The sequence below is a fragment of the Miniopterus schreibersii genome (assembly GCF_964146895.1).
Source record: "Miniopterus schreibersii genome assembly, chromosome: 13".
Classification (NCBI taxonomy): Eukaryota; Metazoa; Chordata; class Mammalia; order Chiroptera; family Miniopteridae; genus Miniopterus; species Miniopterus schreibersii.
This window is the reverse complement of record NC_138113.1, coordinates 39,155,982-39,183,866: the sequence shown is the minus strand read 5'-3', so window position 1 is coordinate 39,183,866 and position 27,885 is coordinate 39,155,982. Positions and strand designations below refer to the sequence as shown.

Here is a 27,885-nt window from a genome sequence, read left to right as displayed (position 1 = left end):
GGGGCCACTTATCTAGAGTTTATTTTCATTTGGTATATATTAATAAGATAAACGACGCGATCCTCTAAGATTAGGGACTGACCCGTGTCGTTAAACTAGAGTCGGGACATTTATCTCAATTTTACAGAAGCTGAAACGGATTAAGGACGCCGCGAGCCCCCCCAATCCAGGCCAATCGCCGGCAATGCAACCGGAAGCTAGGGACAGACATAACAACTCAGTCTTTCCCCCAAGTATCGCGAGGTGAAATGTGAACGTTGCCGGCAGCCGATTGGCTAACAGGATCGGTGACGCCAGACGCAAAACGCTGGGCCTACCGCGGGAGCGTAGGAGCGTCCACGAATTCCGTTTGGAGGTATCTTTGAGCTCGCTTCAGCACCATGAGCAAAGCTCACCCTCCCGAGTTAAAAAAGTAAGTATCCACGAAGGCCGCGGGTGATTGGCAGCTTTTGTGTGCCTCGAGCGCCTTAGATTGCGCTCCGTTTCCCGTCCGTGCCCCTGGTGTGCTTATTCGGCTCCAGGGCCGCCGAAATCCCGAGCCAAGGGCCCGCGCTTCCGGGCCTGGCCCCCGCGCACACGCATTTTTGCCTGGTCGGCATGGTTACCCAAGGCGGCGGAGGCGCCCGTATTTAGCCGACTTGACCGAGCCGAAGTCCCGGCCCCACGTCTCCCCCACGCTCCCCCTTGTTACTTGAAGATCTCGAATGCCACCCTTTGTTAACCATCTTAAATAGCATCCTGTTCTAGGTTCTGCTGAGGCGGGATTTTTCTTGTTTGAATTGTTTAAAGCTTCAAAATATGCATATATTTTGCTGAAATATACTTATATGTTGAAGCATAAAGCTTAATACTAAATAAAACGCTACTTATTGTCTCAAATATAGAACAAGAGCTATTGGATTGGATGTGGTCTGATTACAACTTTCGATTTCTTCACAATTTTGTTTGGTTTTGGAAATAACCAAAATGTAATCAGATCTTTGTTTTTCTGTTATGGCTATAAAATCCAGTCATTGAAAATTAGGTCAGTATTAAACAACAAGAATGTTTTTTGTATTTCACATCAGTGTAAAGACTCAGTGTGCGTTAATGTGTTTTAAAACCTATTCTGCTTTTATTGATTATCTTGCCCCTTCCCAAAATACATTGCTTTGTATAAATACTAACTGGGGTGGCCCATTACTCCCTCATCCTTTACAGCAGTACAGGGTTTTTACTATTTTAAGTTTCATTATTTCTATTGTGTAAATATAGTTTTAGCAAATTATATTGACTAGCTAGTTATTATATAATTAGGTATATACCTGCTTTTGTGCTAACTTATGCTTAAGATTTTTAAGTCAGTTATATAATCTTTATCTCTGCTTTTTCAGATTTATGGACAAGAAGTTATCGTGTAAGTTTTATTTTTTTGTTTGTTTTTAATTTTTCAGTTGCTTTTTACATGTGTCTTGGCAGTATACGATGTTTGGAGCAACTTTATAAAGATTCATAGCACACAGCCTCTAATGAATGAAGCAGGTTTAGGAAAATCCTAACCAGACAGTTTTATTTACCTAAGTTTGGGGATTTAATAAATTTCACAGTACTTTAGACTTTTCATAATTTCATATAAGCCCTCCCTGTCACAAAATTAACAGAATTTCCCTATTTTGTGATATTTGAAAATTTATCATCCTTTTTTTTTTTGGACATAGAGGACTAAAAATCTAACCCGTGTAGTACTTGAAGTTTGTAGGGGTTAAGATCATGGCTTCAGTTTGAATCCTAGCTGTACCACACAGTAGCTGTATGACCTCGAACCAGTTATTTAAAAGCCTTATACTTCAGTTCCCTTGTAACAAGTTAGGATACTTCTACTTGATAAGATTTTTGTAAGTTTAAATGTGGAAGTAAATGTAAAATTTTTAACCCAGTGCTTGGCATATAGTAAGGATAATGGATTACATATATCGTATACTGGGTTTTACTCCACCTACTTTTTAATGAATACTTGATTGATAATGGCCAGTTTTATTAAAATTCCTTTTTCCTTTTTTATAGTGAAATTAAATGGTGGCAGGCATGTCCAAGGAATATTGCGGGGATTTGATCCCTTTATGAATCTTGTGATAGATGAATGTGTGGAGATGGCAACCAGTGGGCAACAGAACAATATTGGAATGGTGGTAAGTAAGGATGTGAGATTTCTCTTAAGAGATTTTATTTTTCATTTGGAATAAGCATTAACTTCCCTTCTATCAAAGTCTTGAATTAAACTGAAGTTAGGCAAACTACAGGCAAGATTAGACTTCCCATCTTATGAGTTTAACATTTGGCAGTCAATTCAACTGTGAAAATATCCCAGTTACCTTTAAGTTAGATCTGAATCTTATGTAGAACCCTCTGAGGTCCTTGGGTTTGAAATAGCTGTTAGAAATCATTTTTTAGCTTTATTCTATAATAAAAGTCCGTAGTCAATCTTTATTAGAGAGCAATAGTTCTCCATCTTAATTGCATCTTAGAATCAGATTAGTTTGGGACGTAGCATAAAGGTTTTTTTTAAGTTCCGAAGATGATTCTAATGTAAGGCAAAGATTAACCTCTAGTATAGAGTGTTTACCATTACCTGAGTTTTCCCAAAAAACAAAAACTAGATTCTACCCCAAAACAATTGAAACTTTATCTCTAGCCGTGCTTCTTTTTGTTAAAATATTAATGTGTTGTGAAGGTTAAGAACATGCTTATAAATTCTCAGGCGGTCTTTTATTTTTAATCCTTACCCAAGGATATTTTTTCCATTGCTTTTCAGAGAGCACGAAAGGGGAAGGGAGGGAGAGAGAGAGAGATAAGAGTGGGAGGGAGAGGGGGAGAGAGAAATGTGAGGGGGGAGAGATGTGAGAGTGGAAGGGAGAGAGAGACAGGTTGCCTCTGATTGAGCCTGCAACCGAGGTACTGCAACTGAGGTACGCAGGCCAACACTAACCACTGAGCAAAACCTGCCAGGGTTCAGACTATATTATAAAAATACAGGTCTTAATTCAGTAGGTGTGGGGTGGAACCTGAGATTATGCATTTCTAACAAGTGTCCATTTGATGCAGATCTGCCAGTCCACATATCACACTTTTATTTTTAATTGTGTATATAATTAACCTGGATTTCTGGTTTATTGTGCCCAAATTTTAAAAGTAGTCAAGATAAGTCCTGGCCAGGTAGCTCAGTTAGTTAGAGTGTTGTCCCAGTACGCCAAGGTTGTGGATTTGATCTCCAGTTGGGGCACATAAAGGAATCAACCAATAAATACGTTAGAACAACAAATTAATGTTTCTCTTTCTCTCTCCCCCCATCTCCCTCCCCCCTTCTTCCCTTTCTCCCTCTTCCTCCTCTTCTTTCTAAAATCTATATATTTTTTTAATTAATAAAAGTAGTCAAGGTAAAAGTTGCAAAGATGGTCAGGTCATAATTACAGTCATTCACATTGGAAGAAAACAGGAATACTGAGTTCTTAATTATAGGAGCAAACATTTCTACATTCATTAGGCCATAGTGGTATGACTACTGAAGAATTATTTTTGGTATTTCTCACCAAGACCCAGACTTTGAATCCCTCTCTTTTCCCAGCACAGGACAGTATACCCACTAAGTGGTAAGTCCAAGTGTTTTGGGAAAGGTGAATCAAAAAGGACAACTTGCCCAGCCGAGCTTGGCTCAGCGGTTGAGCATCAACCTAGGATCCAGGCGATCAGGTTCAATTCCCGGCCAGGGCACATGGCCAGGTTGCAGGCTGCAGCCGATCAATGACTCTCTCATCATTGATGTTTCTATCTCTCGCTCCCTCTCCTTTCCTCCCTCTGAAATCAATAAAGATATTTTTTTTAAAAAAAAAAGACAACTTAGCTTTAGTAAATCATAGAGCATAAAGACCTCTGTGAGGTGATAAGAGTTCCTAATTGTTAATAACTTGTTCTAATATTTGTGTTACTTTTTATTTCAAACATATTTTCATTACTGCATTTTGAAAAGTCCATCATCAGGGCTGGAAAAACAGCTTAGAGTGTCTAGGTATGACTTTGCCCCAGATTTCCTGTAAATCAATTTTTTCAGGTACATTCTCCTTGAGCTTCTATTTAACCCAATCGGATTGACCAGGGGCCTTTTATACAAGGTGTGACAAAAGTAGGTTTACAGTTGTTTATGTGGAAAGTCTTATAATAATTAATAAATAGTACAAGAATAAACTGTTTTGCATACTCAACACTGGTACACCTACTTTTGGCAAACCCTGTATTCACAGACCCCTTGCCTTACAGTTTGACTTACTTTTCTATCCCTCCTGAACTCAGTACCAGCCATTTCAGCTGTGCTATCATAAGTATCCTGGCTTATCTTCATTTATGGAGACACATTATGGCTGTGTCAGGCATTATGCTAGTCCTATAACTTCCTGCCTCTCTCCCCCATTCTCTTAGTTAACCCTTGAACAACATGGGTTTAAACTATGCAGGTCCACCTATACTTGGATTTTTTTCAATAAGTATCCCTGGGTTTCACACATCCACAAATGTGGAGAGCCAACTGTATGCATTATATAAGGGACTTGAGCATCCTTAGATTTTGGTACCTGCAGGGGGTCCTGGAAACAATCCCCTTCAAGGTATGACTAGAAGTCAGAAGCTATACACAGATTTTTCAACTGTGTGTGGGGGGGTCGACACCCCTATGTCCTGTATTAATTGTCTATACTGTTGCCAGAACTGGTCATTCCAACTGTGAAACTTTCACTGGTGCATTTTTGGTCTCATGATCCCCTCCACACACTTTTAAGATTGGTGTTTAAGCCCAGCTAGGCATGGCTCAGTGGTTGAGCATCATCCTAGGATCCAGGAGATCACAGTTCGATTCCCAGTCAGGGTACATGCCTGAGTTGCAGGCTCGATACCCAATCAGGGGCGTGCAGGAGGCAGCCGATCATTGAAGACTGTCTCATCATTAATGTTTCTATCTCTCTCTCCCCCTCTCCCTTCCTCTCTCTGAAATCAATAGATATATTTAAAAAATAATTGGTGTTTAAGGCCTTCTAAGGTTGGGAGCAAACCATCTTTGTTTCCACTTCCCTTCATAGCCTTTTACTGCCAATTATTTTCTTATCCCCCAGATAAGATACAGAATTTCCTATTTTCTTGTTAAAATTCTACCCGATTTTCAAAGCCCAGCTAAAGTGCCATTTCATAAAGCCTACTTTTCACAGCTTTCATTCTGGTTTGTTCCCTGAATGATCTTAAACCCATAAACTAACATGCATATTCTTTTGTACATATTTTCCCCATTAATTTCTGAATCCCTTAGAGGCAGTGGTGGGCATGTTATTTGAGTTCTGCAACTTAGGAGGTGAAATGAGTCATTGGAGACTTGGTATATCAAAAGGGTGGTTGTTAGCCTTTGATCTAGAAGATGTGCATCTCATTAAAAAGGGCTTAAATGGCTTCATGGAGTGATTAAAAGACTTGAGTTATTTGGTGTTCCTAAGGCTTGAAAAAAAGCCTCAAACTGACATTTAATAGTGAAAAACCATTAATGACTTAGTGAAAATTCTTTAATCATGATTTGATATGTCAAATGATTTATGGCCTTTTAAAATTTACTTTTCTCTTAGGTAATACGAGGAAATAGTATCATCATGTTAGAAGCCTTGGAACGAGTATAAAGAATGGCTGAATTCACCAGAGATGAACTGCTTCCACATGTCCCCTCTCCATGCAGTACCTGTTTTAACACAATATAAAAATCCAGTCCTGTCCATTTTCACACTGAACTTTTGTTAAATAAACTTTTGTATTGATCAAAAACTGCTTTCTCATATGTCTGAACTTAGAAAGTAGAATATTAGCTCTAATTTTTTTTCTTATATGAACTATTCCTGGTTAAGACTGATTTTTTTTCCAAAGGGGGTTGTTGTTTTTTTGCATTGATAAAGAATCTGATCAACGTAAAACAGCAAGGATGCCTTTTTCCTATCTTTTAACACTGAATAAAGAACCTATAAACCTGAGTGGGTTCCTTCTGAAACACTAACTGTAATTCTCAGAATTCTTTGATATACTCTGGCTTTTCCAAGCACATCTACATACCAAGTAGAATACAACAGAAAACAGGAAGTAATGATGTTGCTGGGGGGGGGGTTTTAACATAGGTGGGGAAATATTTTTAATAAAAGATTAGAAATAGAATCCAGAGAAAAATATTCCAGTGTATTGTTCTTTGTGGAATATAGAGTAGTGGTAATGCTTGCCCATAATATATTCATCTAGTTCAAATATTAAGGTACACAAACTGATGAAATATATTACACATGGATGTATCATAAACCTAACAAGGAAATGCTTAGGCCTGCTCTTTTCGTGATTTGGTAAAACCCCTACAAATCTTGAATCATTTTAAAACTAGAGAATGGGATACACACAAGTGAGTACATAAAGTACTTGTAAAACGACAGTGGCCCTGGCCACTTTGGCTCAGTGGTTAGTGTTGGCCTGAGTACCTCAGTTGGAGGCTCCATCCCTAGGCCCAATCTGGCCCATGCAGGAGGCAACCAATCAATATGTCTCTCACAGTGATGTCTCTCTCCCCCTCCCGTCTACTCTGAAAAGCAATGGAAAAAATATCCTCAGGTGAAGATTAAAAAAAAAACAGTGGATGTCTTACATATATCTCTAAAATGGTATATCCTATTCATAGGAAACGTGTATGGCAAAAGAACAGCTAGAGGGATCAAACCAACTTAAGGAGAATTGGGTGGTGAAGCCCAATACATTATTCCAATTTTTATTTTTTCCATTTTTTTTTTATTCCAATACATTTAAATCTTCACTGAAGTTGAAAGGCCTGATGTTTTGCAACCACATAGAGCTGAATTGTAGACCTGGTTCTCAATGTGGTTCCTAGATCAGCAAAGTCACCTAGGAACTTAGAAATGCAATTTTTTTATATGCCACTCCAAACCTATTAAATTCTGGGGGTGAGGCCCAGCAATGTTCTAAGTACTCCAGGTGAGTCCAATGCATACTCAGGTTGGAGAACTGCCTTTCATTACGCCTCTGCATCATTTTTACCAGACCCTTCTGTAAAAAGATGAGTAAACAAGCTGATAGCATTTTTCAACCAATTTTAAAAGTATATTCTTTAAAGCTGTAACTGAATTAAAACTAATATGCTTGATATACTGACAACATATTTTGCTCTTTGAGGAAGCAATTTTAGAGGCCCTGTTGGAAAACTTAATCAGAGTAGGTTTGATGCAGTGGCAACACTTTAAATTGTTCTTCTTATAAGTAAAAATATAACCTATTGCAAAATAAGTCTACAGGTGATAGAAATTAAATTAACTATTTCATTAGTATTTACCAATATAGCATATACATTCTCTACATACTATCTCCACAAAAGAAAAAATTCTTTTTAGAAATTAGAAAAAAGCTGACTCTTTGACAAACTATTTTTAACAGTACATGTTAACTTTTTTGCAGTTACTATTGAATTCACAAGCTTTTACTTGTTCTGTTCCTACCTAGGCGGTCATTCATTATCTTTGTACAGTAGATGTAGAACTGGTTCTCAAGTTTGGCTGCATATTAGAATCACTTGGGAAGCCTTAAAGACATACAGGTGATTTCAAAGTGCAGCCAAGGTTGAGAACTACCATCTTATTTCAGCAACCAGTTTCTCACTCAAAATGGTACAGTAGCTTAAGAAGTTTGAACAGCCTTGGCCAGTTTGGCTTAGTGGTTAGAGCATCGGCCCAAAGACCAAGGGGTCTCAGGTTCAATTCCCAGTCAAGGTTATGTACCTGGGTTACAGGATCTAAGTTCAGGAGGCAACCGGTAGATGTGTCCCACATCAATGTTTCTCCCCACCTCCCTCCCTCCCACCCTCTCTAAAAATCAGTGGAAAGAATATCCTCTGGTGAGGATTAACAACAACAACAAAAAGCACAAAATAAATATTTAACATTAAAGTTTGAACATATGCTGGATTTGATCAAGTATGGTGTCATGCTGAATATCCTCATGTCAACTGCCCTGGAATAATCTAGGTTGCCTCTGTTGTTACACTGTCAATACTTTCTCATTGAGAAATCATTCTTCACAAAATGAATCTGCTTTGAAAATGGATTGGATTTCTTGGGACTTTTAAGGCACTACAAACCCTTTGGAGACATTTTAGACGCCGAAATCAGTGATTCTCAACACAGGATGCACATCAGGAACTTTTAAAAGCTACAATGGTGAGGTCCTATCCTCAATCCATTAAATCAGAATCTCTGATTTGGGGTGGTGAGAGTGGGGGGTGGGGAGGTCTATCCCTATATATATATATTTTTTAATATATATTATTGATTTGAGAGAGAAAGGGAGAGGGAGAGAGAGACAGAAACATCAATGATGAGAGAGTCACTGATCCTGCAGGTCCCCTACTGGGTATCAAGCCCGCAGCCCAGGCATGTGCCGACCAGGAATCGAATCACAATCTCCTAGACCACAGGTGGATGCTCAACCGCTGAGCTATGCCGGCCTATCCCTATTTTGAAAAGCTCCACAGGTGAGCCCTGGCCTTTATGGCTCGGTTGGTTGAGCATCTGATGCACCGAACGGTCACCACTTTGATTCCTGGTCAGGGCACATGCCCGGGTTGCAAACTTTGATCTCCAGTAGGGGGCGTGCAAGAGGCAGCTGATGGATGTTTCTCTCACTCTCCCTTCCTCTCTCTATAAATAATCAGTAAAAATATTTTTTAAATATATAAATAAATAAAAGCTCCATAGCTGAAGTTTTGATAATAGAATGCCAATTTCTTCAATCAGTAGCCTATATTTGCTTTTCTTTTTACTGGAGATTTTTGTGTGACATCTTAAGGTTATACTACTCAGGCTTCTGAATTTCACCCCTGAAAAGACAGAAGCAATCAAAAGAACATTCTAAACTTCAAGGCTTCCATCATGGGTACATTTACTTTGAAAACGGTATAAATTACTGCAGCCAGGCATAAGATACCAGCTCCCATGAACTAGTCCCCAACTAAAAGGTGTGTCTTTAAGTTCTTCCTCAAGTATTCAGCTTAAAATGCTCTAAAGTTTTGTTCAAAATTCAGGGCCTTACCTCTAGATCTATTGAATCAGAATCTCCAGAGGAGCTAGGGAATACTACGTTTAACAAGTTCCAGATAATTCTTACGATCAGACAAGTTTGGAAAACACTGTTGATGGATATTAAAAGAAGAGTTAAGAAATTTTGGAACAGGCTCTCTCCAGAGTACACCCATGCCTTTCTTCCCTCTTAGGCTTGCATCTTTACTTTTCTCCCTTAAACTCTAAGGGTCCCCATAAGACTTGCAATCAGGGGAGCAATGGGGCAGCAGTTTGTCCAGGGGTAACCCCCTTAACTTGTCTCCAAAGCCCCCTTTCTCTGACTTTTCAGTGAGCTAACAGCAGCCCCGCCTTGGCTCACTTCTTTCCTATAACATTTCTAGGGAACCAAAGCAGACCACCATCTAGGCTCTCTCCTGCTGCTTCTTTTACCCCAAGTCCTTCCTCTGTTTCACTATCCTCAGCTTTAATAAACATACTCTCAGAATCTCACACTCACACTCACACACACACACACACACACACACAAAAAAAATGTGGAGATAGCATAAATGCAATAGTTACACCTTCACACTTAGACCCTTGTATTTTCTCATGACTCACTGGAATTACTCTTGTTAAACAATAATGGCAAACTATCTGATTCAAAATCATCTCTGCTCGAGTCTTGTTTTTGCCAGTGATATTCCATTTGGAACCAGAAGAAGGGGGAAAATGAAAGTGTTATCTCATAGTTCAGTTTTCAGTTTCTCATACAAGTCCTCTTGATCAATCATATGTGTGTGCCCATTCCAGCGGTGATAGGCAAGGAGAGCGGCATTGTGGGCTGCAATGGCACTCATTTCCATGGCACTTGCTGCACACTCTATGCCATTGAGGTAATAGAGTCGATCACGGAGTATGATGGAGGGGCATTTCTCTGGAGGCTTATAGATAGGATATGCATACCATTGCTGCTTCACAGAATCATCATAGGACAAAAAGAGCTTTAATATTTGCTCTTTAGTAAGAACTTCCGGGGAAAAGGTCTTCCAAACAAAAGCTCCATCTGTTGATGGTTGAGGCTTATTATTTTCTCTTACAGAGGACACAATCCCAATGCTGTTAATAAACAAATCTGAATTATCAGTGGTTAAGATTGTACTGAGATCAAATTCACCTAAGGCTCTAGAGCTAAAAGTAGTTGAATTCAACTTCCCCTTAATAAAAGTTGCCACTATATGTTGGTAGTATTGATGAAATTCCTCAATTGGAGGATCAAAGTTGAGAAAAGTTATATTGGACATTTTTCGATTCAATGGAGTGGCCACCAGGACGATGTCATAAAAGTCTGAACGGGTCTCAGATCCAGTTTGGTAGACCACTTCATACATCTTTGTGGGGTTTCCTAGAAGAAATAAGTAAGCATACATTTCTTTAGTGTTTCTAACATACTATATTTTATACCTCCTAAAAATAATTCTATACCTTCTTAATAGTTTATAATCCTAAGGAATTAAAGACTGTATCCTTTAAGCCCTGGCCAGGTAGCTCAGTTGGTTAGAGCATCGTCTCTATACACCAAGGCTGCAGTTTCTATCCCCGGTCAGAACACATACAAGAATCAACTAGTGAATGCATAAATAAGTGGAACAACAAATCGACATTTCTCTCTCTAAAAAACAACAACAACAAAAAAAACTTTACCCATTAGATAACTGTCTCAAACTGAGGCCAACTTCCTACTTAGAATAAAAATAATACCTTGTCAATAAGTACAAAATAAGGAATTTTTACTTTTAAGAATGACATTTTTTAAATCCAAGGAGTCATGCAACTGTACTTGAGTACATCTGGGAATATTTCCACGTGGCACAACACATACAATTTAAAACTCCATCATTTGGAGCTGAATGAGAAACAGAGGAAGAAAGGTTTTTTTCCTTGAGCAATTATTTTCTACAGGGGAAATCGGGAACAGTAAAATAAAAATTCAAGCTCACCTGTCTGCTTGGTCCCTGTTTTCTCCTCTATGTACATTACTGAGCCAGGTATAAGGTTGCTTTTGGAAGCTTGAAGGAGCCTTGAGCAAACAAGTTTATTGCCACCTTCTACTGCCCAAAGGCCAGAATCAGCACCAGATAGTGAAACTGCCCCTGTCAGCAGTAGGGAAAAAAATGTACTTTAATTTTAACTGTGTAAGAAGCCCTCCACCCACTCTCCCTTCCCAGTTAGGTGAGTTCTGCTCCAAATGTCTCCACACATTGCCAAATTTTGCCCTGGAGACAAAATTTCACCCAGCTGAGAACCATTCTAAGGACTCTCTCCCCATAAAAATGCACATCTACATTTACACAACTTTGCCAACAATGTCTGAGGTTTCCCAGAGAAAGGAAGTCTTCTCCAATGCATGGCTTAGGTCAGGAGTCACCATAATATCAGGTATGCCCCTCTGTGAACCAATTCTGTAACTGTTCCAAGCCTTGGCTTACCTACAAAGCCATTGATGCCTGTGCTTTGGCCGTAATTAAGCCTATGGATGGGAGCAATCATTTCATGGAGGAATTTCTCAGAGAAGCCTGCTTTCTGCAAGGTTTCAAGAAATGTTCGGTTAAGCATTCCAAGGAAGTCGTCCCCTCCTAGAGAATGTAGTAAGTTTTCTACACTACTGAAGGCATAGTCATGAGACTGGTAGCGGTAGATCCTTTTGAAAAAAAGAAAAATGGCCATTAAACACCAAACAAGACAGGGGTAAGGGGATGCTTAAAGACGGGAAATGGCATCGTAAGACTCAAACTGACTTTCAGATGTCTCTCTGATGAGTTCCTACTTAACATGTGAGATGCACCTCAGCCACCATCTTACCCAGGTATCCCAGAGGCTCTTAGCCCTCCCTCTCCCGCTGCCTCCTCTGGAAGTCCATTGTCCTTTGTATATACTCTTCTGCATTGATTTGGTCACTGGGAACACCTTTACAGAAGTGGGTATGCCTGTTCTCATTCATCTTTTTAACTTCCAGTAACACTCAGACTTGTCTAAAATTGTAACTTTATCTTTTCACCAGGCTAGATGCTCTCCACCCACTCCCCACCCCAAACAAAAACAACAGGACACACCTAACATCCAACATGTCATCCTCAGTTCACTCAGTTTCAAACTGAAACTTTTTCACTTCTCCTTTCTGCTTCTCCCACCCAAGAAGGAAACCTTATCAATCTTTCCAATGTCTCTCTCTTTACTTCATTCTCATTTTCCTGATTTTAAGTCAGGATTTATTTTCAAACTATTAAAATGAGTAACTGATCTACCTGCTTCTAGTTTCTTTCAATAAATCTCCCACAAGCCCTAAAATACCTTTTTTATTTTGTAATCTACCCACTTATTCAAAAACATCTTGCCTACTACTGCTTACTAAATAAAGTCCTGACTTTTTTTTCCTTAAATCATAGATTTTAGAGCAAAACTCATCAACCCTAATTCCTTTGCTCTAAGTGCAGATAAAGAAACAAAGTAGAAGTACTAAAAGAACTTGTTGAGCCCTGGCCAGTGTGGTCAGTTGGTTGGTCGCCGTCCTGTGCACTGAAAGGTTGCTGGTTCCATTTCTGGTCAGGGCACTTGCCCTGAGTTGTGGGCTCAACCCCAGCAAGAGGCATGCAGGAGGCAGCCAATAGATATTTCAGTCTCACACTAATGTTTCTCTCTCTCTCCCTCTCCCTCTAAAAATCAATTTAAAATTTTTTTTTAAAATAAGAAAAATCTTATGGCAAGTAGAAGGCTCAAGCACAACTTGCCCCCTCTGCCCTCATCCCCCCACAGACACACACACTCACGCCCTCCACTTGAGCACACCTGACCCATTCACTGGTCTCTAAATATGCTCTGCATATTACTCCCCAACACTGTACTGCCTCTTCCCTTCCACTGGAATACACTTCCCATTCCTAAACACAGAACAGCTACACTTCCTTCAGAGCTTGAATCACACCTCCTCTGCAAAACTTTGCCCAACTTCTCAGTCTACAGTGATGTCTCCAAAAGTCCCATAAAACTTAGCACCCATGCTGCTCATGCCACTCATTCAGCACCTAGATACTACACTGTATGATATAATTTTTGGAAAATGCCACCTGACATTTCTCTGAACTTTATGGACTTAAAAGAATGTCCACATAAATTAGTTCAAACATAATTCAATACATAATTTTTCAGATAGCAAGTGATACAAAAATGAGAAAGACATGGTTCCTTTGCCTCAAGAAGCTTACAGTTAGGAACAGGTAATAAGTTACATGCATAAAAAGTATATAGAAAAAAGGAAGAAATAAGTGTCAAAGAAAGATCTCTATCAGTGATCAAGGGAAGAGAGTTTTACATCAACCTTCTTCTCCAAAATAAACTAAATTTTTAGAGCAGGCGACAATGTCATATCCATTTTAACATTACCTACTGTCTACCAGTGTAGTGTACAAAGTATTTTGTGGGAAAAAATAATATAAGTGCCAAAACTGAGAAACTAAAGTAACTCCTTCTAACCACTTCATTTGGCTTCTAGGTCCTAGGAAATTGGGAAAAGATGGAACTCAGTTCTTTAGAAAAATAATAGACTGAGTATCTCATAAAATGAAGAGTGGCTAATGTACAGAGTGACCACTGGCTAACAGCATGACAAAAATAACTTACATATGATGTTATAAAAAATTATTCCCCACCTTCTCCCACCTGAGCCCCAACCCCACTCAAGCAAGCCTCCTAAGTAAAGGCCTCCTAGAGGGTGACATGAGCCTGCATACACCATATAAACACTGAGCATTGTAACTGTTTTACAGTACTACTTGCATTAGAATACATATTTACTAAAAAGTTAGACATGTGAGTAACTAGCAGTTTCTGCTAATCAAATTGCTTATACAGCATTTTTTCTTCTCAAGCTACATTTGTATACCTCTTTGCACTTATTTATTCATTCACTTATTCAGTCAACAAATATTTATGGAGCATCAACTTCAGTGTTCTAGATGTCAAAGATGCAGAGCTCAACACAACATAGGGGAAAAAAAACCCTGCCCTGATAGAGCTTGTGTTCTAGTTGGGGAAATGGTAATAAAAAACTAAATAAATGTGAGTAAATTACATAATTTAGAGGATGATAAGTATTAAGGAGGAAAGTAAATAAAACAGGAAGATTAGGCCCCTGGCCAGTGTGGCTTAGTTCATTGTCCTGTGCACTGAAAGGTTGTTGCCGGTTCGATTCCCAGTCAGGTCACATACAATAATCAACCAACGAATACATAAATGAGTGGAACAACAAATCAATGTTTCTCTCTCTCAGTCTCTCTGTCTCTCTCAAATTAATAAAAATTTGCCCAGCCAGCGTGGCTCAGTGGTTGAGCGTCAACCCATGAACCAGCAGATCATGGTTTAATACTCAGTCAGGGCACATGCCCATGCTGCAGGCTTGATCCCCCAGTAGGGGTCATGCAGGAGGTAGCTGATCGATGACTCATCAATGACATTTCTATCTCTCTCTTCCTCTTCCTTCCTCTCTCTGAAATCAATAAAAACATATTTTAAAAAATAAAAATATATATTTTAAAAGAAAAAAAGAATCAACTAGTGAATGCATGAATAGGTGGAGCAACAAATCAGTATCTCTCTCTCCCACCCTTCCTCTCTAAAATCAATAAATTTAAAAAAGAAAAAATGATACATACAAGTGGCACTACAAATGATGCCATTTTCCTGAGCATGTAGCAGCATGCCACCTACCTTCTTTAAAAAGTGACTGCCTGTCTCTACACAAATTATATATATATATATATATATATATATATATATATTTTTTTTTTTTTTTTTTTTAAGCGTTAAAGTTAACACTCCACAAGGTCATATTCATACAAATCAAACTGAAAAAATTTCCAGGCATACAAACTGTCATCTCTGTTAATGTGCCATCTTTCATCCCCAAATGTCAAAAATGGATTTATTTTAATGATACAAAAAAATCTAGAAAGTCAAATCCACTGTCCATTTGTGTTGGGTAAGAAACCTGTTGTCTTCATTCATTTCATGAAATCCATGTTAAAAGAACCCTGTCTTGGTTGTATATTATCACAGCACTCTTGTATTAATCCATTTTCCTCTATTTCCCATAGTGGACTGCCACCTTGATTTTTCAGTTGCAGGGTCCATTTGAGACTCTTCAAGCTGACTGGGTGTTAATGCTTCATCAACATCTAGTCCTTTGTACAGGCTCTTTAGAGATTCAGTCTCAGGATTCACATTTTAGCTGTATAAAATACAGACTTTCGCAAAGATTGCCTTTACCCTCAAATATAAAACCCCATGGTCTCAGTCTTCAAAGTGGTTTGTCTCAAATAAAAAAGCTGTATTTTTTCAGAACAAAATTTAATTTTAAGCCTCTAAGTTACCAGTCCGAGCACAGCTGACAGGACCTCAGGTTGCCTGGACGATTCCCACACCACGGCTCCTGCCTGCACCCGGTTGAGCCACAGGGCCTGCTGGCTCACAGCGCCTCTGCCATGGGAGCCAACCCCAGCGTGTGGCCCATCTCCTCTCAGCTGCGGCTGCTTTGCCTCTGCGGGCCTGCACACTGCCTGGCACAACTCTCCAGTGGTGAGCCCTGGGACCAACTGCAGCGATACGCCCCATCCCCTCATCCACCCTCCCACCTCCCTCAGGTGGCCTGCAGCCCCAGGTTCCTGTGCCTCTATATATTTTATTAGTAATTGGTTTATTGCTTTTCGCTCTACTAGAATGTATATTCTTTGAGGGCAGGGCATGTTCTAGGTTGTACATCCTCTGGACCTAGAACAGTGCCTGGCACATAACAGGCACATATGACATTTAAGTTTTACCTTTTTAATTATTTCATTACGTTGTAACACTAAAATAGTAAACCAGCCCTGGCCAGTAGCTCAGTTGGTTAGAGCATCATCCCCATATGCCAAGGTTGTGGTTTCACAATAAAAAAGCTGTATTTTTTCAGAACAAAATTTAATTTTAAGCCTCTAAGTTACCGGTCCGAGCACAGCTGACAGGACCTCAGGTTGCCTGGACGATTCCCACACCTGGTCAAGGCATACACAAGAAGCAGCCAATGAATGCATAAGTGGAACAACGAATTGATCTGTCCATCTATTTATCTCTTTCTCTCTCTGCCCCCTTTCCTGTCTCTCTCTAAAACCAATCAATAATTTTTTTTAAAAAAAGTAAACAAGCATAAAAATTAGCACATGCCAACAGCCTTGAAAAAATAGGTTGCATTTTTTCAAAATTAAACTGGTTATTTTGTTATTTTTCCTAATTACCAAAACAATGTATTTTCATACACAGAGACAATTTTGAAAATACAGAAAAACATAAAAAACATAAAGAAAAAGAGGTACCTGTACTGTCACTCCCCAGTGACACAGAACTGATACCCTACCTCTGGATGCTGCTGGCTCACTAAAACATCATGTCACAATTAAAGCTCATTTTTCTGATCCTTTCTACAAGCTCTTGCACACATGACCCCATTCATCTGATACATAACACCAGCACAGCGCAAGGATTAAGAGTGAGGACTAGAGTCAGCCTGCCGGGGTAGGAATTCTGGATCTGCCACTAATAGGTGGATATACTTGCACACTTGAAACTTCTCCATGCCTCCACCTTTCACATCTGTAAAAAGAAGCTAATAAATAGTACCTACCTAGAGAGCTGTTATGAGAATTCAAGAAGTTAATATTTGTAGAGCATTTAAGAGTGTCTAGCAACACTAAGCAAGCATTTGTGAAATACATTTTCAAAAGCAAAAATAAACTACCCTTTCAATTTTCAAGTGAATAAATGGTCTGCATATTTTATTTAAAACATTTTGCCTAACAAATAGGCCTTGCAGTTAGGTAGAGAACTGTTCCAAGAAACCATAGTTCTTAATGATCATTAGGTTAAATGGGAAGGGAAAAAAATTACCTCATAAACTTGTCCAATATATCCTCTAACCACATGTGCATTCGAAGGGGCTGAAATCCATACTGCCAAATTAGTTTAATTATGTTCATTATAAACCAGCTGCTCTCCTCAAATACCAGAGTCTCTCCATTAGAGACCCCTATTAGGCCACCAGAACTCTGAAGAGTAGACAGACCTGCAAAAACAGAGAAAGGGTAGCCAAGTCAGTAGTTTCTATGTTGATCAAATGAAAGGTAATCTGAAGCTATTGCGGGACACTCTCTGAAGTGAATTCTGGGCTTCCCCCAGTTCTCAGGAGATATATCAAAGGAGCTCTATCTTTAGAATAGTGATACAATACACTATACACTCACTACACTGTTCAAAAGCAAATTCTCTAAAAGATGGGTCATGCAGATATATCAAAATTAGACTGGCTATTTTTAGTCCGAAGAGACTAAAAAGTCAAAAGAAAAAGCCAGACTACCAACTGAATTCAACTTAAAAACAGAAATGTCAGATATGAATCTTTGCAGCATAAATTGCTGCTGGCATATACTTGCCCTAGTGGGGGAAAAAAGAGGCTCAGGAAGCACCCAAAGGAGGTATCCTAGTCCTCTGCAAATACTCTTTTACATAACTGGATATTTCAAATACTGGGAGGAGGCCAATATTACCCAATATTCCTTGAGAGAAGGGCCTGCAGAGGCCTGCCTGATCTCCCTCATAACCAGTCCAGCTCCTCTGCTGGTAGGGAAGTAGTCAACCAGGCATCCCAGCTTCTAAGCACATGTCTGTACCCACAGCTGTGAGTGACTTTAAGCCTGACACTTTAAGCATCTGGGCCTCATTTTCCCAGCTATAAAATGAGCACACTAGGTTTCCGCTAACTTGATTCTTTGATTCAACAGAAACCCACAGGTTGAAGAACGGACAACAGCAACCATCCCCACCCCCTCAACCTCTTGGTTGTAATTCCAGATAACTTAAGATGCTGATACTGGTGTCCCATTACAGGAGAGTGCCTCCTAACTAAGGCAGTGCCAACTGCTAGAAGGAAAGTGAGGAAACTAGTTTCACTGCCTTGTCTGTAAAAGACAATTAACAAGGTGGAAAAGTTTCAGTTCCCTATGTGATAAACATATTCATGGATGGTCACACAGAAAGCTCCATAGCTCTAAGACCAAATTACATACCCAGGTCCTTGACAAAACGCTTCATGTGCAGATTTAAAGGATGGATGACAGAACCTCCAGCTTCATATTCCTGCCCCTGAAGAGTAATGGTGGCCAGTCGGCCCCCCACCTTTCCTCTTTCAAACAGGTCAATCTTCACATCTTTCCCAAATTTCTGGCGAAGATAATAGGCTGCTGAAGTGCCACCAATTCCAGCTCCAATTATCGCTATGGGGTGAAAAAAGGAAGTTTCTTTCCCTCTGACCAGTTCTGTGGGTTTTGTTTGAAAGGCCATTAAGCAATAACAGATGTTACTGAAGGCTATTTATTACCAACAATTTAGGGAAGCCCGGAGAGGGGAAGGCCAGTGACAGTTGCAGTGAAGGCAGAACTCTGAATCTGGACAGAAGCACTGCCCCCAGACAAAAGCGGCAGTCAATTAACTTACAAATTGACATTCGATTTTTTTATTTTTTATTTTTTTCCCAGATGCCCAAACATTCTCACAGTTTTTTCGGGAGGCACCAATGGGCATGCACAACCTTCTTTGTGCCCAACTCGTGGGAACAGAGGAGGTGGGTCTTTCCAGCACGCATTTTAAACAAAGTGGCCGCCATTTTTGCCTAGATTTGCTGTTTCATTAAGGCAGGTAAATCATCCCAAAGAACAGTTTTAAAGGGAATAAGAAACAAAGCAAAACAAACAGCAAAAAAAAAAAAAACCAAACGACTGAAGCTAGAGAGCGCGCGGATTATCTCAGCTTTGCAAGCAGGGGCCTCGGGGCGCGGGCGGGCCCACCGCGGCGGAGCGGGCGCAGAGGCGGGTCGCGCCCCGCAAGGGGAGCGGACGGGGTCAGCTCGTTTTCGCCGCCCGCTGTACTGAGCCCTCGCGTGCCTGTCATCTGCAGCACGTAAGAGACCCGTGGCTCCAAGACAAACCAGAAAACAGTCCTCCCGAAGGAGCCGCAAGGGCAGGCGGCGAGAGGGCGCTCGGGCTCCCCCTCCCAGCGGCTTCCGAGCCAGCGGCTGCGGGGACGCTCGGGAGCCGCTTGCCCGCCCGCCTGGGTCCCCCTTCAACGGTCCGTTCCTCAAGTGGGCACATTTCACACCGGGGAAGGCACGGGCTCTCGGGCGCCGAAAGCGACACAGCCGCGAACAGGGAAGATCGCAGCCTGCGCCCGGGCTTGGCCCCCGCGGCCTGGCGGGCGTCGCGGACGCCGGGCCTGGGGCGCTCGGCGGCGGCCGCCCGGCGCAGGGCGCACTCCCGCGCCTCCTGCCGCGCCGCCCCGGTGTCGCCTACCGATCTTATCTGGCGGGGCCTGCAGTTCGGTGCTCCCGGGACACACCCAGCTGCACAGCAGCAGCCACAGCCCCAGAAGCGAAGAGAGGAGCTCCCCGGCAGCGCGACTCATGTCTCCCAACACGCAGCACTCGGGAGCCCCGGCGCGCCCGACTGAGCTGCAGCCCGCGGCTGCACGTCCGCGCGCCCCGCGTGCTCCGCCGCCCCGCCCCTCGGAGCCCTGCGCGGGTCCGCCCCTTGCCGGCTTCTGTCCCTGACGCCCCAATTCCACCTATGCCTCCAGGAGCTCCGAAAAGCCTACCCTTCTTCAGGGAGACGCCAAAGGTACCCGAGGAAGCTCACCCAGCAATCCTTCCTCCCCATCTGTTTGGATGAAACACCTTATTCCTTCACTAGGGTCCTCTTCTGTGCCATTGATCGCTCCCTCTCAAACAATGCACACAGCGAATCCCTGTCCAAAACAGACCAGGGGAGCTCCGAATACTTACTGAGCGATCACTATGTTCCCGGGGCTTGTTGGGTAAGAGATGAATGGGCAACGATGTTACCTGAAAGGAAAAATGAGGGCGACCTGGGATAGGCTGGTACAAGGTGAAGGGACTGAAAAAGTAGTGTAACCATACATCCCAAGGACATTACGCAGGCGTTCAAAAAATGTAGGACCTGTAACTATTGCCCTAGTTTGTTCGGTGAGAAAAAGGGTGGCTGAGTGATAGGTATTATGCGATCCCGTTTCTGTAACTAAAATACCCCAGCCACCCAAAAAGAAAATAAAAATCAGTATATGAAGATGAACAGTCTAGGTAGAAGGAAAATAAGTTTAATAAAATAAAGGTTGAAGCTTTTTCACAATGGGTTTGCCACCAGAACACTAGGGTGGTGAAAACCACCACTAAATCAAAGCCAAAATGGGAAAAGACTCATAACAACATCGTCATGATTGAACAGGTGGATTCTGACAAGTCTACCACTACTGGCCATCTGATTTACAACTGTGGTGGGATGGACAAAAGAACCATGGAAAATTTTGAGAATGAGGCTGCTGAGATGGGGAAGGGCTCCTTCAAGTACGCCTGGGTCTTAGATAAACTGAAAGTTGAACGTGAGCATAGTATCCCCATTGATATCTCCCTGTGGAAATTTGAGACCAGCAAGTATTCTGTGACCATCACTGATGCCCTAGGACACAGAGACTTTATCAAAAAATGGTTACGGGCACATCTCGGCCTGACTGTGCTGTCCTGATTGTTGCTGCTGGTGTTGATATATTTGAAGCAGGTATCACCAAGAATGGGCAGACCCATGAGCATGCCCTTCTGGCTTAAACAGTGGGTGCGAAACAACTGATTGTTGGTGGTAACAAAATGCCCTATAGCCTGCAAAAATATGAGGAAATTGTTAAATTACATTAACAAATTTGGCTACAACCCTGATACAGTAGCATTTGTGCCAATTTCTGGTTGGAATGGCGACAACATGCTGGAGCCAAGTGCTAATGTGCCCTGATTCAAGGGATGGAAAGTCACCCGTAAAGATGGCAATGCCAGTGGGACCACAATGCTTGCAGCTGTGGAGTGCATCCTGCCACCAGCTCACCCAACTGACAAGCCCCCGAGTCTGCCCCGCCAGGATGTCTACAAAATTGGTGGTATTGGTACTGTCCCCATGGGCCGACTGGAGGACTGGTGTCCTCAAACCCAGCATAGTGATCACCTCTGCTCCAGCCAACGTTACAACTGAAGTAAATGTTGAAATGTACCATGAAGCTTTGAGTGAAGCTCTTCCTGGGGATAACGTGGGCTTCAATGTCAAGAACATGTTGGTCAAAGAACTTCGTCATGGCAATATGGATGACTCATAACTTGTCAAAATCTACCTGTTAAGCATGACGATGTTATGAGTCTTTTCCTTTCCCATTGATCAGCAAAAATGACTCACCAATGGAAGCAGCAGGTGATTATCCTGAACCATCCAGGCCAAATTAGTGCTGCATATGCGCCTGTGCTGGACTGTCACACAGTTTATATCGCTTGCAAATTTGCAGAGCTGAAGAAGATCCATGGTGATTCTGGGAAAAAGCTGGGTGATGGCCCAAAGGTTTTGAAATCGGGTGATGCTACCAACATCAATATGGTTCCTGGCAAACCCATGTGTGCTGAGAGCTTCTCTGACTATCCTCCTCTAGGCCGTTTTGCTGTTGGTGACATGAGACAGACAGTTGCTGTTGGTGTCATCAAAGCACTGAACAAGAAGGCAGCTGGAGCTGGCAAAGTCACCAAGCCTGCCCAGAAAGCTCAGAAGCCTAAATGAATATTATCCCCAATATCTGCCACCCCAGTTTTAGTGGTGGAAGAGTGATCTCAGAACTGTTTGTCTTAATTGGCCATTTAAGTTTAATAGTAAAAGACTGGTTAATGACTACAATGCATTGTAAACCCTTCACAAGGAAAGGAGAATGTTTTGTGGGCCATTGGGGGGGGTGTTTGTGTGTGTGTGGCAGTTTTTAATTTATTAGTTTTTAAAATCAGTACTTTTTAAAAATATATCTTTATTGACTTCAGAAAGAGGAAAGGAGAGGGAGAGAAGAGAGACAGACAGAAAAATCAATGATGGGGGAGTCATTGGGGATCAAGCCCGCAGACCGGGCATGTGCCCCAACCGGGAATCGAACCTCAATCTCCTGGATCCTAGGTCAACGTTCAAACGCTGAGCCATGCCCAGCCAGGCTAAAATCATTACTTTTCAGTGGAAACAACTTCACCAAAAATCTGTCGCAGAATTCTTATTTTTATTTTATTTTTTTTAGGGAGGGAGAGGGAGAGAGAGAGAAAAACATAATGTGAGAGCAAAACATCAATCAACTGCCTCTTGCACACCCCCTACCAGAGATAGAGCCTGCAACCTGGGCATGTACCCTGACCAGGAATCAAACCGGAAAGCTTTCTGTGCACAGAGGACCCCCAACCAACTGAGCCACACAGGCCAGGACTGTCACAAAATTTTGAGACCCATTAAAACAATGAGAAACTTGTGTGTTCTTCCTCTCTCTCTCTTTCTCTCTCTCTTTATTTGATTTGAGAGAGAGAGAGAGAGAGAGAGAGAGAGAGAGAGAGAAGGGGAGAGAGAAAAACATTGATTCGTTGTTCCACTTATTTTTGCATTCATTGGTTGATCAAACCCACAGCCTTGAACCTGTGTGTTCTTTTGGTCAACACTGTAACTTTCTATTATGCTACTTAGGAGAAAGGAAGTAGAAAATTGAGTGCAAAAAGCATTCATTCATTGGACAAATAGTTGAGTTCCTTCTAAGTGGCAGGAAATGTTCTAGGTGAATGAGAAAAATCAGTGCCCATAACCTATTTCTGGTGTTATATCTGCTGGTACTTTAGAATTGGATAATTCTATTAACGGTTTTTTTTTCTGGATGGGAACTTTGTTTTTTTTTTTCACTTTCTTGTAAGGGGAGGAATCTGTTTATACAGTAAAAGCTGTGGGAGGGAGTCTGTTGGTGCAACACTAAATAGGTTAGGACAAATAAGCAAAGAATAACTTCGTTTATGTGTAAACTAGTTTGTAAAGGCCAAATTCTGTTATATTAAAGTCCACACGTTACATATAAAATTTTGTAGTTACATCAATATTGAGTAAATTTGTTGGTGTGTCAATTTTAGTTTTCCAGTTTTACTGGAATGTGAATTCACATTTACAAATACTGAGGTAGTTTAAAGAATCGAAAATGAGGCTTAAATAGTATTGAGCATTGTCTTGCTACAGTTAATTGTATCCAGATTCTAGGAAAAATAAGTAATACTGAAAAGAAAGAAAGGTTGAACTTGGAGAAAGAAAGTAGAAAATTCAGTGCCAAAAGCATTCATTCATTGGACAAATATTTATTGAGTTCCTTCTAAATGGCAGGAAATGTTCTAGGTGAATGAGAAAAATCAGTGAACAAAACAGATTTTTAAAAATATTTATTTTAAGGAAGCTGACATTCTAGTGAAGGGAGACAGATGATAATTAGAATAAATAAGTAAATTATATAATATATAGAGTGGGGTATGAGGGGTAGGAATGGGTTGCAATTTTAAATACGATGATCAGGGTAGGCCTCATTGAGTAGGATGGCATTTGAGCAAAGCTTGGAGGAAGTGAGGGGAGGGGACCAGGCAGATATCTGGGGAAAGAGCTTTCCAGGCAAGAAGAATGTCTGGTGTGTTTAAGGAACATCAAGGAGGCCAACGGAGCAGAGTAAGAAAGGGGGAGTGGAAGTGTTAATGGAACAAGATGTAAGTTGTACAAGAAATAAACACTTCTACTCATGAACATGAAAATATGAAGATTAAGTCCTCTTTTGCACTTTATCTAGAAATTAGAAAGAACTAAACTATGTGTGTCTTTTGCTTTCCCATTTTCAAATTACATTATGCCCACAACAGCTAAGTATATTAAGCCTACTAGGCCCTCAATAAATTTCTGTTGGCTGATTAGAACTGATGATGTAAATCACCTTAACACAAGTGTCATATTTGGAAAATTTCATTTCTGCTACTGAAACCTTGGGAAAGAGTTTACTGAGAGGACACAGTAAAGAGACGGTGTAAAAAAGACTTGCAAAGTGGGAGAAGTGGGAGGTGGATCGAAGGCTGTCTTATTCTGCACTCTTGCTCTTTAAAATAATACTGCTACTGAAACTCAAAAAGGTTTTTAAAAAATCATGGGGGGGAAATATTACCTCATATATGAACGGTAACAATATTGTAATGTAACAAACACTTATTCAAGAGTGGTGTTCAAAAAAGCAGTCTCTAGGAAGCAAAACGCTGAGATTCCCTCCGCCAAACTCTAACCCGGTTCCTCTGAGCCCTCTTCGTGACTAGGCCTCAACTTTGGCCTGTAAAAGTCTGGAACAAAGCACTGATGTCGTTTCTAACACCTCGGAGCCACTTCCTTGGGATAACCCTAGTTCCCCTTACAGTGCCCGAAAGAAAACTCAAGGTTCCCAAAATAATTTACTGTTTGCTCCACCCAACACATGAAGATAGAGCCCTGTGTCCCAGTCTCCGTGGGATGGTAGGAGCCTAACTGATAAGCACCCATCCTCCCACTTCTCAATTTTTGTGATCTTTCACTTCCCAGACTTGACTGGGCCCCCACTCACCCCCTCCCTATTTCTTCATTCTCCCGTTAAAGGGCCAGTAACCTCTGTACAAATCAAAGTTCAGTTTACGCTTTTCCCCATTGTAATAGTATATTGTGATTAAAATTTAAACTTTAGTGTCTGGATTATCTTTGACAACACTCAAATCTATAATTCTGTCTCTGCTCCATGTCTTTTTTCTTCTTTGGAATTGCCTTGAAGAAATTCATTTTTATACCATCTTACTTCCTCCGATCTCATTTCTTTCTTATTCTAAATAGTCTAAATGATATTAATTCTGTCTTAAACAAGACAGAAAACTCAAAGGTGAGAGTTTATAAGAATATATAAACATATTTGACTACATAAAACAAACATTTTCAGATGGCTAAAGAGAATTTTAAAAGTTTTTAAAAATAATGCCTGAGATAAATGTTTGCCACTAATGTGACAGACAAGGTTGTGGTGTATATCACGAACATACAAAGAGCTCTACAAATTGATAAAAAGAGGTAAACAACTCAGTATAAATAGGGACTAAGTATACAAATACACAATTAATAAAAAAGAAAGCAAGTGCCAATGGTCAAAAAATACACATGAATAGATGCTCAACTACAGTAGTTTAGACAAATGAAAATTAAAACAAGAAGATACTATTTTTCATCTATCATATTGGCAAAAATTAATAAGACTAATAACATCTTACTGCAGAAGAAAATGGGGTAGAGTGGATAGAAATCGCAGGAAACAACTTTCAAATGTTGTTGATGGGGGTGTGAATGACTAAAGCCTTCTAAAAACAATTACCTATTAAGATATACAGATATACTATTTAATTCAGAAATCTAATGTTTGGGAATCTATTCTACAGAAATAAAAGGATCAGTTATAAAAATATACACACCAGGATGCTTATTGCAACATTGTTTGTAGTGGGGGGGAGGAGTAGCCTGAATGTCCATCAATACTATTTATGGTCAATAATACAATTTACCATTGAATAAACTGTGGCACATTCATTCTATGGACTATTTTGCAATTATTTTAAAAATTTATTAGACCTGTGTTAGTTGAACTGGAAACAACTATAATGTAAGTTTAAGTTAGAAAAAAAACCTTGCAAAGTAATATCCATAGCATAATCACATTCTTTTAAATAACAAAAACCCCCAAGTACTTACATACATGTGCACCTGTATATATATAAAATAAGATGTGGAAGCTTATAGACTAATCTGTTAACATTAATTACCTCAAGAGAGGGAGAATGAGAGAATCATTAATCTTTTCCTTATTTACCTATATTGTTTCACTTGTCACACTTGTCACATGTATTACTTTTGCAACTTTAATCAAGTTTTCAACAAAACTTTATTAAAAATGTAATATATAATAAATAAAATAATAAAGGTCTAAAAAAGCTTTTAAAGCTTAAAAAATACTTCTGTTATATCCATACAATGGAATTTTATTTTAGTAAAAAAAGGAATAAAGTATTGATGCATGCTACGACATGGATGAACCAAAAAAGCATAATGCTAAATTAAAGAAACTTGTAACAAATGACCACATACATTACTGCATGATTCCCTTTACTTGAAATGTCTAAAATAGGCAAACCTATAGAGTCAGAAGACTAGCGGGGTGGGGAATAGGGAGTGACTGCTAATTGATAAGGGTTTCCTTTTTGAAGTGATGAAAATGTTCTAAAATTGATTATAATGATGGTTGCAAATCTTTGTGAATACTCTAAAACCACTAAACTGTACTTTAAATGGATGAACTGTAAGTTATGTGAGTTATATAAAAAAGCTCTTAGAAAATACTATCCACCATTAACAATTGTCTTATTCATCCTCAAACAACTAATATTTTATATCTTTAAATAAAATCCAAAAAATGTGCCACAGATTCTAAAGACAATTCCAAAAGTGGAAATTCAAAAGTATCTAGCCTTGCCTGGCCGGGCACGGCTCAGCAGTTGAGCATGGATCTAGGAGATCTCAGTTCGATTCCCGATCAGGGCACATGCCCGGGCTGTAAGCTTGATCCCCAGCGTGGGGGTGCAGGAGGCAGCAGATCAATGATTCTCTCTCATCATTGATGTTTCCTATCTCCCTCCCTCTCCCTTCCTCTCTCTGAAATCAATAAAGATATATATTTTTTAGAAAAAGTATCATAGTCTAAAGGAACTACTTCAAAGAGTACATCATATTTTTGGATGCACACATTCGCCTATGTTTAAAAAATATTCCACGTAACTTATGAAATTCAGCACAAAATTCATAATGAGTACACAACCATATTTCAGAGCCCTTATTTTTCTGCCTCCTCTCAAAGAGTACTGAAATTTATGGATCTTCTGACTCATTTGGTTTTAGGGTTCTTGCCACTGAATTGCATTAAATAGTCATTTTAAAAATATTTTCCAATGTACATTGAGTATACCACAAAAAGGCAAATAAAAAGAAAAATTCAGAAAAGATCTGGAAATATTTTCCTGGCTCTCAAACCTCTGGTTAACACAAACAAGACAAAGTCTTCTTAGTGAAATTCTTACTTTTTAAAAAATAGGTATAAATTATAGCTTTTTTATTTTTATTTTTTAATCAAAATTATTAGAGTGGCATTGTAAGAGTAAAATTATATGTTTCCAGAGTACAATTCTATGATACATCATCTGTATATTGCATTGTGTGCTCACCACCCCAAGTCAAATCTTCCCTCACCATATATTTGACCCCCTTTACCCTTCACCTCCCCACCCCCTTTCCTTTGGTAACCACCACCATACTGTTGTCTATGAGTTTATGTTTGTTTGGAAACGCTTACTTTTTTAAATAAAAACATTTTAATTCAGACTTTTCTGTACAGAAAAATAGGAAATCCATTCAATTGTACTTGGATGAGAGAAGAAAAATTATTTGTTTTATCAACGAAAACTGGCAGATTATAAACCCTCAAACTTTTAAGTCACTAAACAAATCCTCCTCCCCTGGGACCGAACGTTTGCTTGTATTTAGTCCTAGAACATTTCAGCGAGGAGGTTTACCAACAGCGCCGCTGGTGTAGTGGTATCATGCAAGATTCCCATTCTTGCGACCCGGGTTCGATTCCCGGGCGGCGCAGTCCCTTTTGCTCCCGCCACGAGACAATGTGAAGCGTTTAATAAATCTTTCTTCCTCTGGAAACATTTACAAATTTTAATTTCTATGAA

The 27,885-nt window shown here is 40.2% G+C and overlaps 2 protein-coding genes and 1 pseudogene across 5 annotated transcripts; 2 read left to right on the top strand and 1 right to left on the bottom strand.

The window, feature by feature from the left end:
- The first annotated feature begins 127 nt into the window (after nt 1-127).
- SNRPG (small nuclear ribonucleoprotein polypeptide G) lies at nt 128-6,214 on the top strand. 3 transcript variants are annotated; one of them, XM_081157265.1, is made up of 4 exons: nt 128-412; nt 1,374-1,396; nt 2,044-2,168; nt 5,634-6,214. In XM_081157265.1, exons 1-4 carry the CDS (start codon nt 381-383, stop codon nt 5,682-5,684), a joined length of 231 nt encoding a protein of 76 aa, XP_081013391.1. In that variant the 5' UTR covers nt 128-380; the 3' UTR covers nt 5,685-6,214. The 3 variants fall into 3 exon arrangements, with proteins under 3 accessions (XP_081013391.1, XP_081013393.1, XP_081013392.1); XM_081157266.1 differs by lacking the exon at nt 128-412 and adding an exon at nt 1,008-1,024 and having other exon boundaries at nt 5,634-5,821; XM_081157267.1 differs by lacking the exon at nt 1,374-1,396 and having other exon boundaries at nt 327-412; nt 5,634-5,821.
- Nucleotides 6,215-9,671: 3,457 nt separating this feature from the next.
- Nucleotides 9,672-19,734, bottom strand: PCYOX1 (prenylcysteine oxidase 1). Its single transcript, XM_081157263.1, has 6 exons — nt 19,529-19,734; nt 18,251-18,457; nt 17,076-17,250; nt 11,591-11,802; nt 11,102-11,254; nt 9,672-10,506 (listed from the first exon to the last, which is right to left on the bottom strand). The coding sequence occupies exons 1-6, from the start codon at nt 19,638-19,640 to the stop codon at nt 9,848-9,850; spliced, it is 1,518 nt and encodes a 505-aa protein (XP_081013389.1). The 5' UTR covers nt 19,641-19,734; the 3' UTR covers nt 9,672-9,847.
- A 67-nt stretch (nt 19,735-19,801) lies between these two features.
- On the top strand, nt 19,802-21,838 carry LOC308566247 (elongation factor 1-alpha 1 pseudogene; annotated as a pseudogene). The gene is made up of 3 exons: nt 19,802-19,852; nt 20,396-21,385; nt 21,453-21,838. The product of its transcript is annotated as an elongation factor 1-alpha 1 pseudogene (transcript).
- Nucleotides 21,839-27,885: the final 6,047 nt, after the last annotated feature.

Excerpts from the sequence above, each read along its gene's own strand:
- SNRPG (XM_081157265.1), top strand. The coding sequence starts at position 381 with ATGAGCAAAGCTCACCCTCCCGAGTTAAAAAA. Across the intron at positions 413-1,373 it reads CACCCTCCCGAGTTAAAAAA|ATTTATGGACAAGAAGTTAT; the intron begins GTAAGTATCCAC and ends CTGCTTTTTCAG. Across the intron at positions 2,169-5,633 it reads AGAACAATATTGGAATGGTG|GTAATACGAGGAAATAGTAT; the intron begins GTAAGTAAGGAT and ends CTTTTCTCTTAG.
- PCYOX1 (XM_081157263.1), bottom strand. The coding sequence starts at position 19,640 with ATGAGTCGCGCTGCCGGGGAGCTCCTCTCTTCGCTTCTGGGGCTGTGG. Across the intron at positions 18,458-19,528 it reads GGCCCCGCCAGATAAGATCG|CGATAATTGGAGCTGGAATT; the intron begins GTAGGCGACACC and ends TTCACCCCATAG. Across the intron at positions 11,803-17,075 it reads ATATTGGACAAGTTTATGAG|GATCTACCGCTACCAGTCTC; the intron begins GTAATTTTTTTC and ends TTTTTTCAAAAG.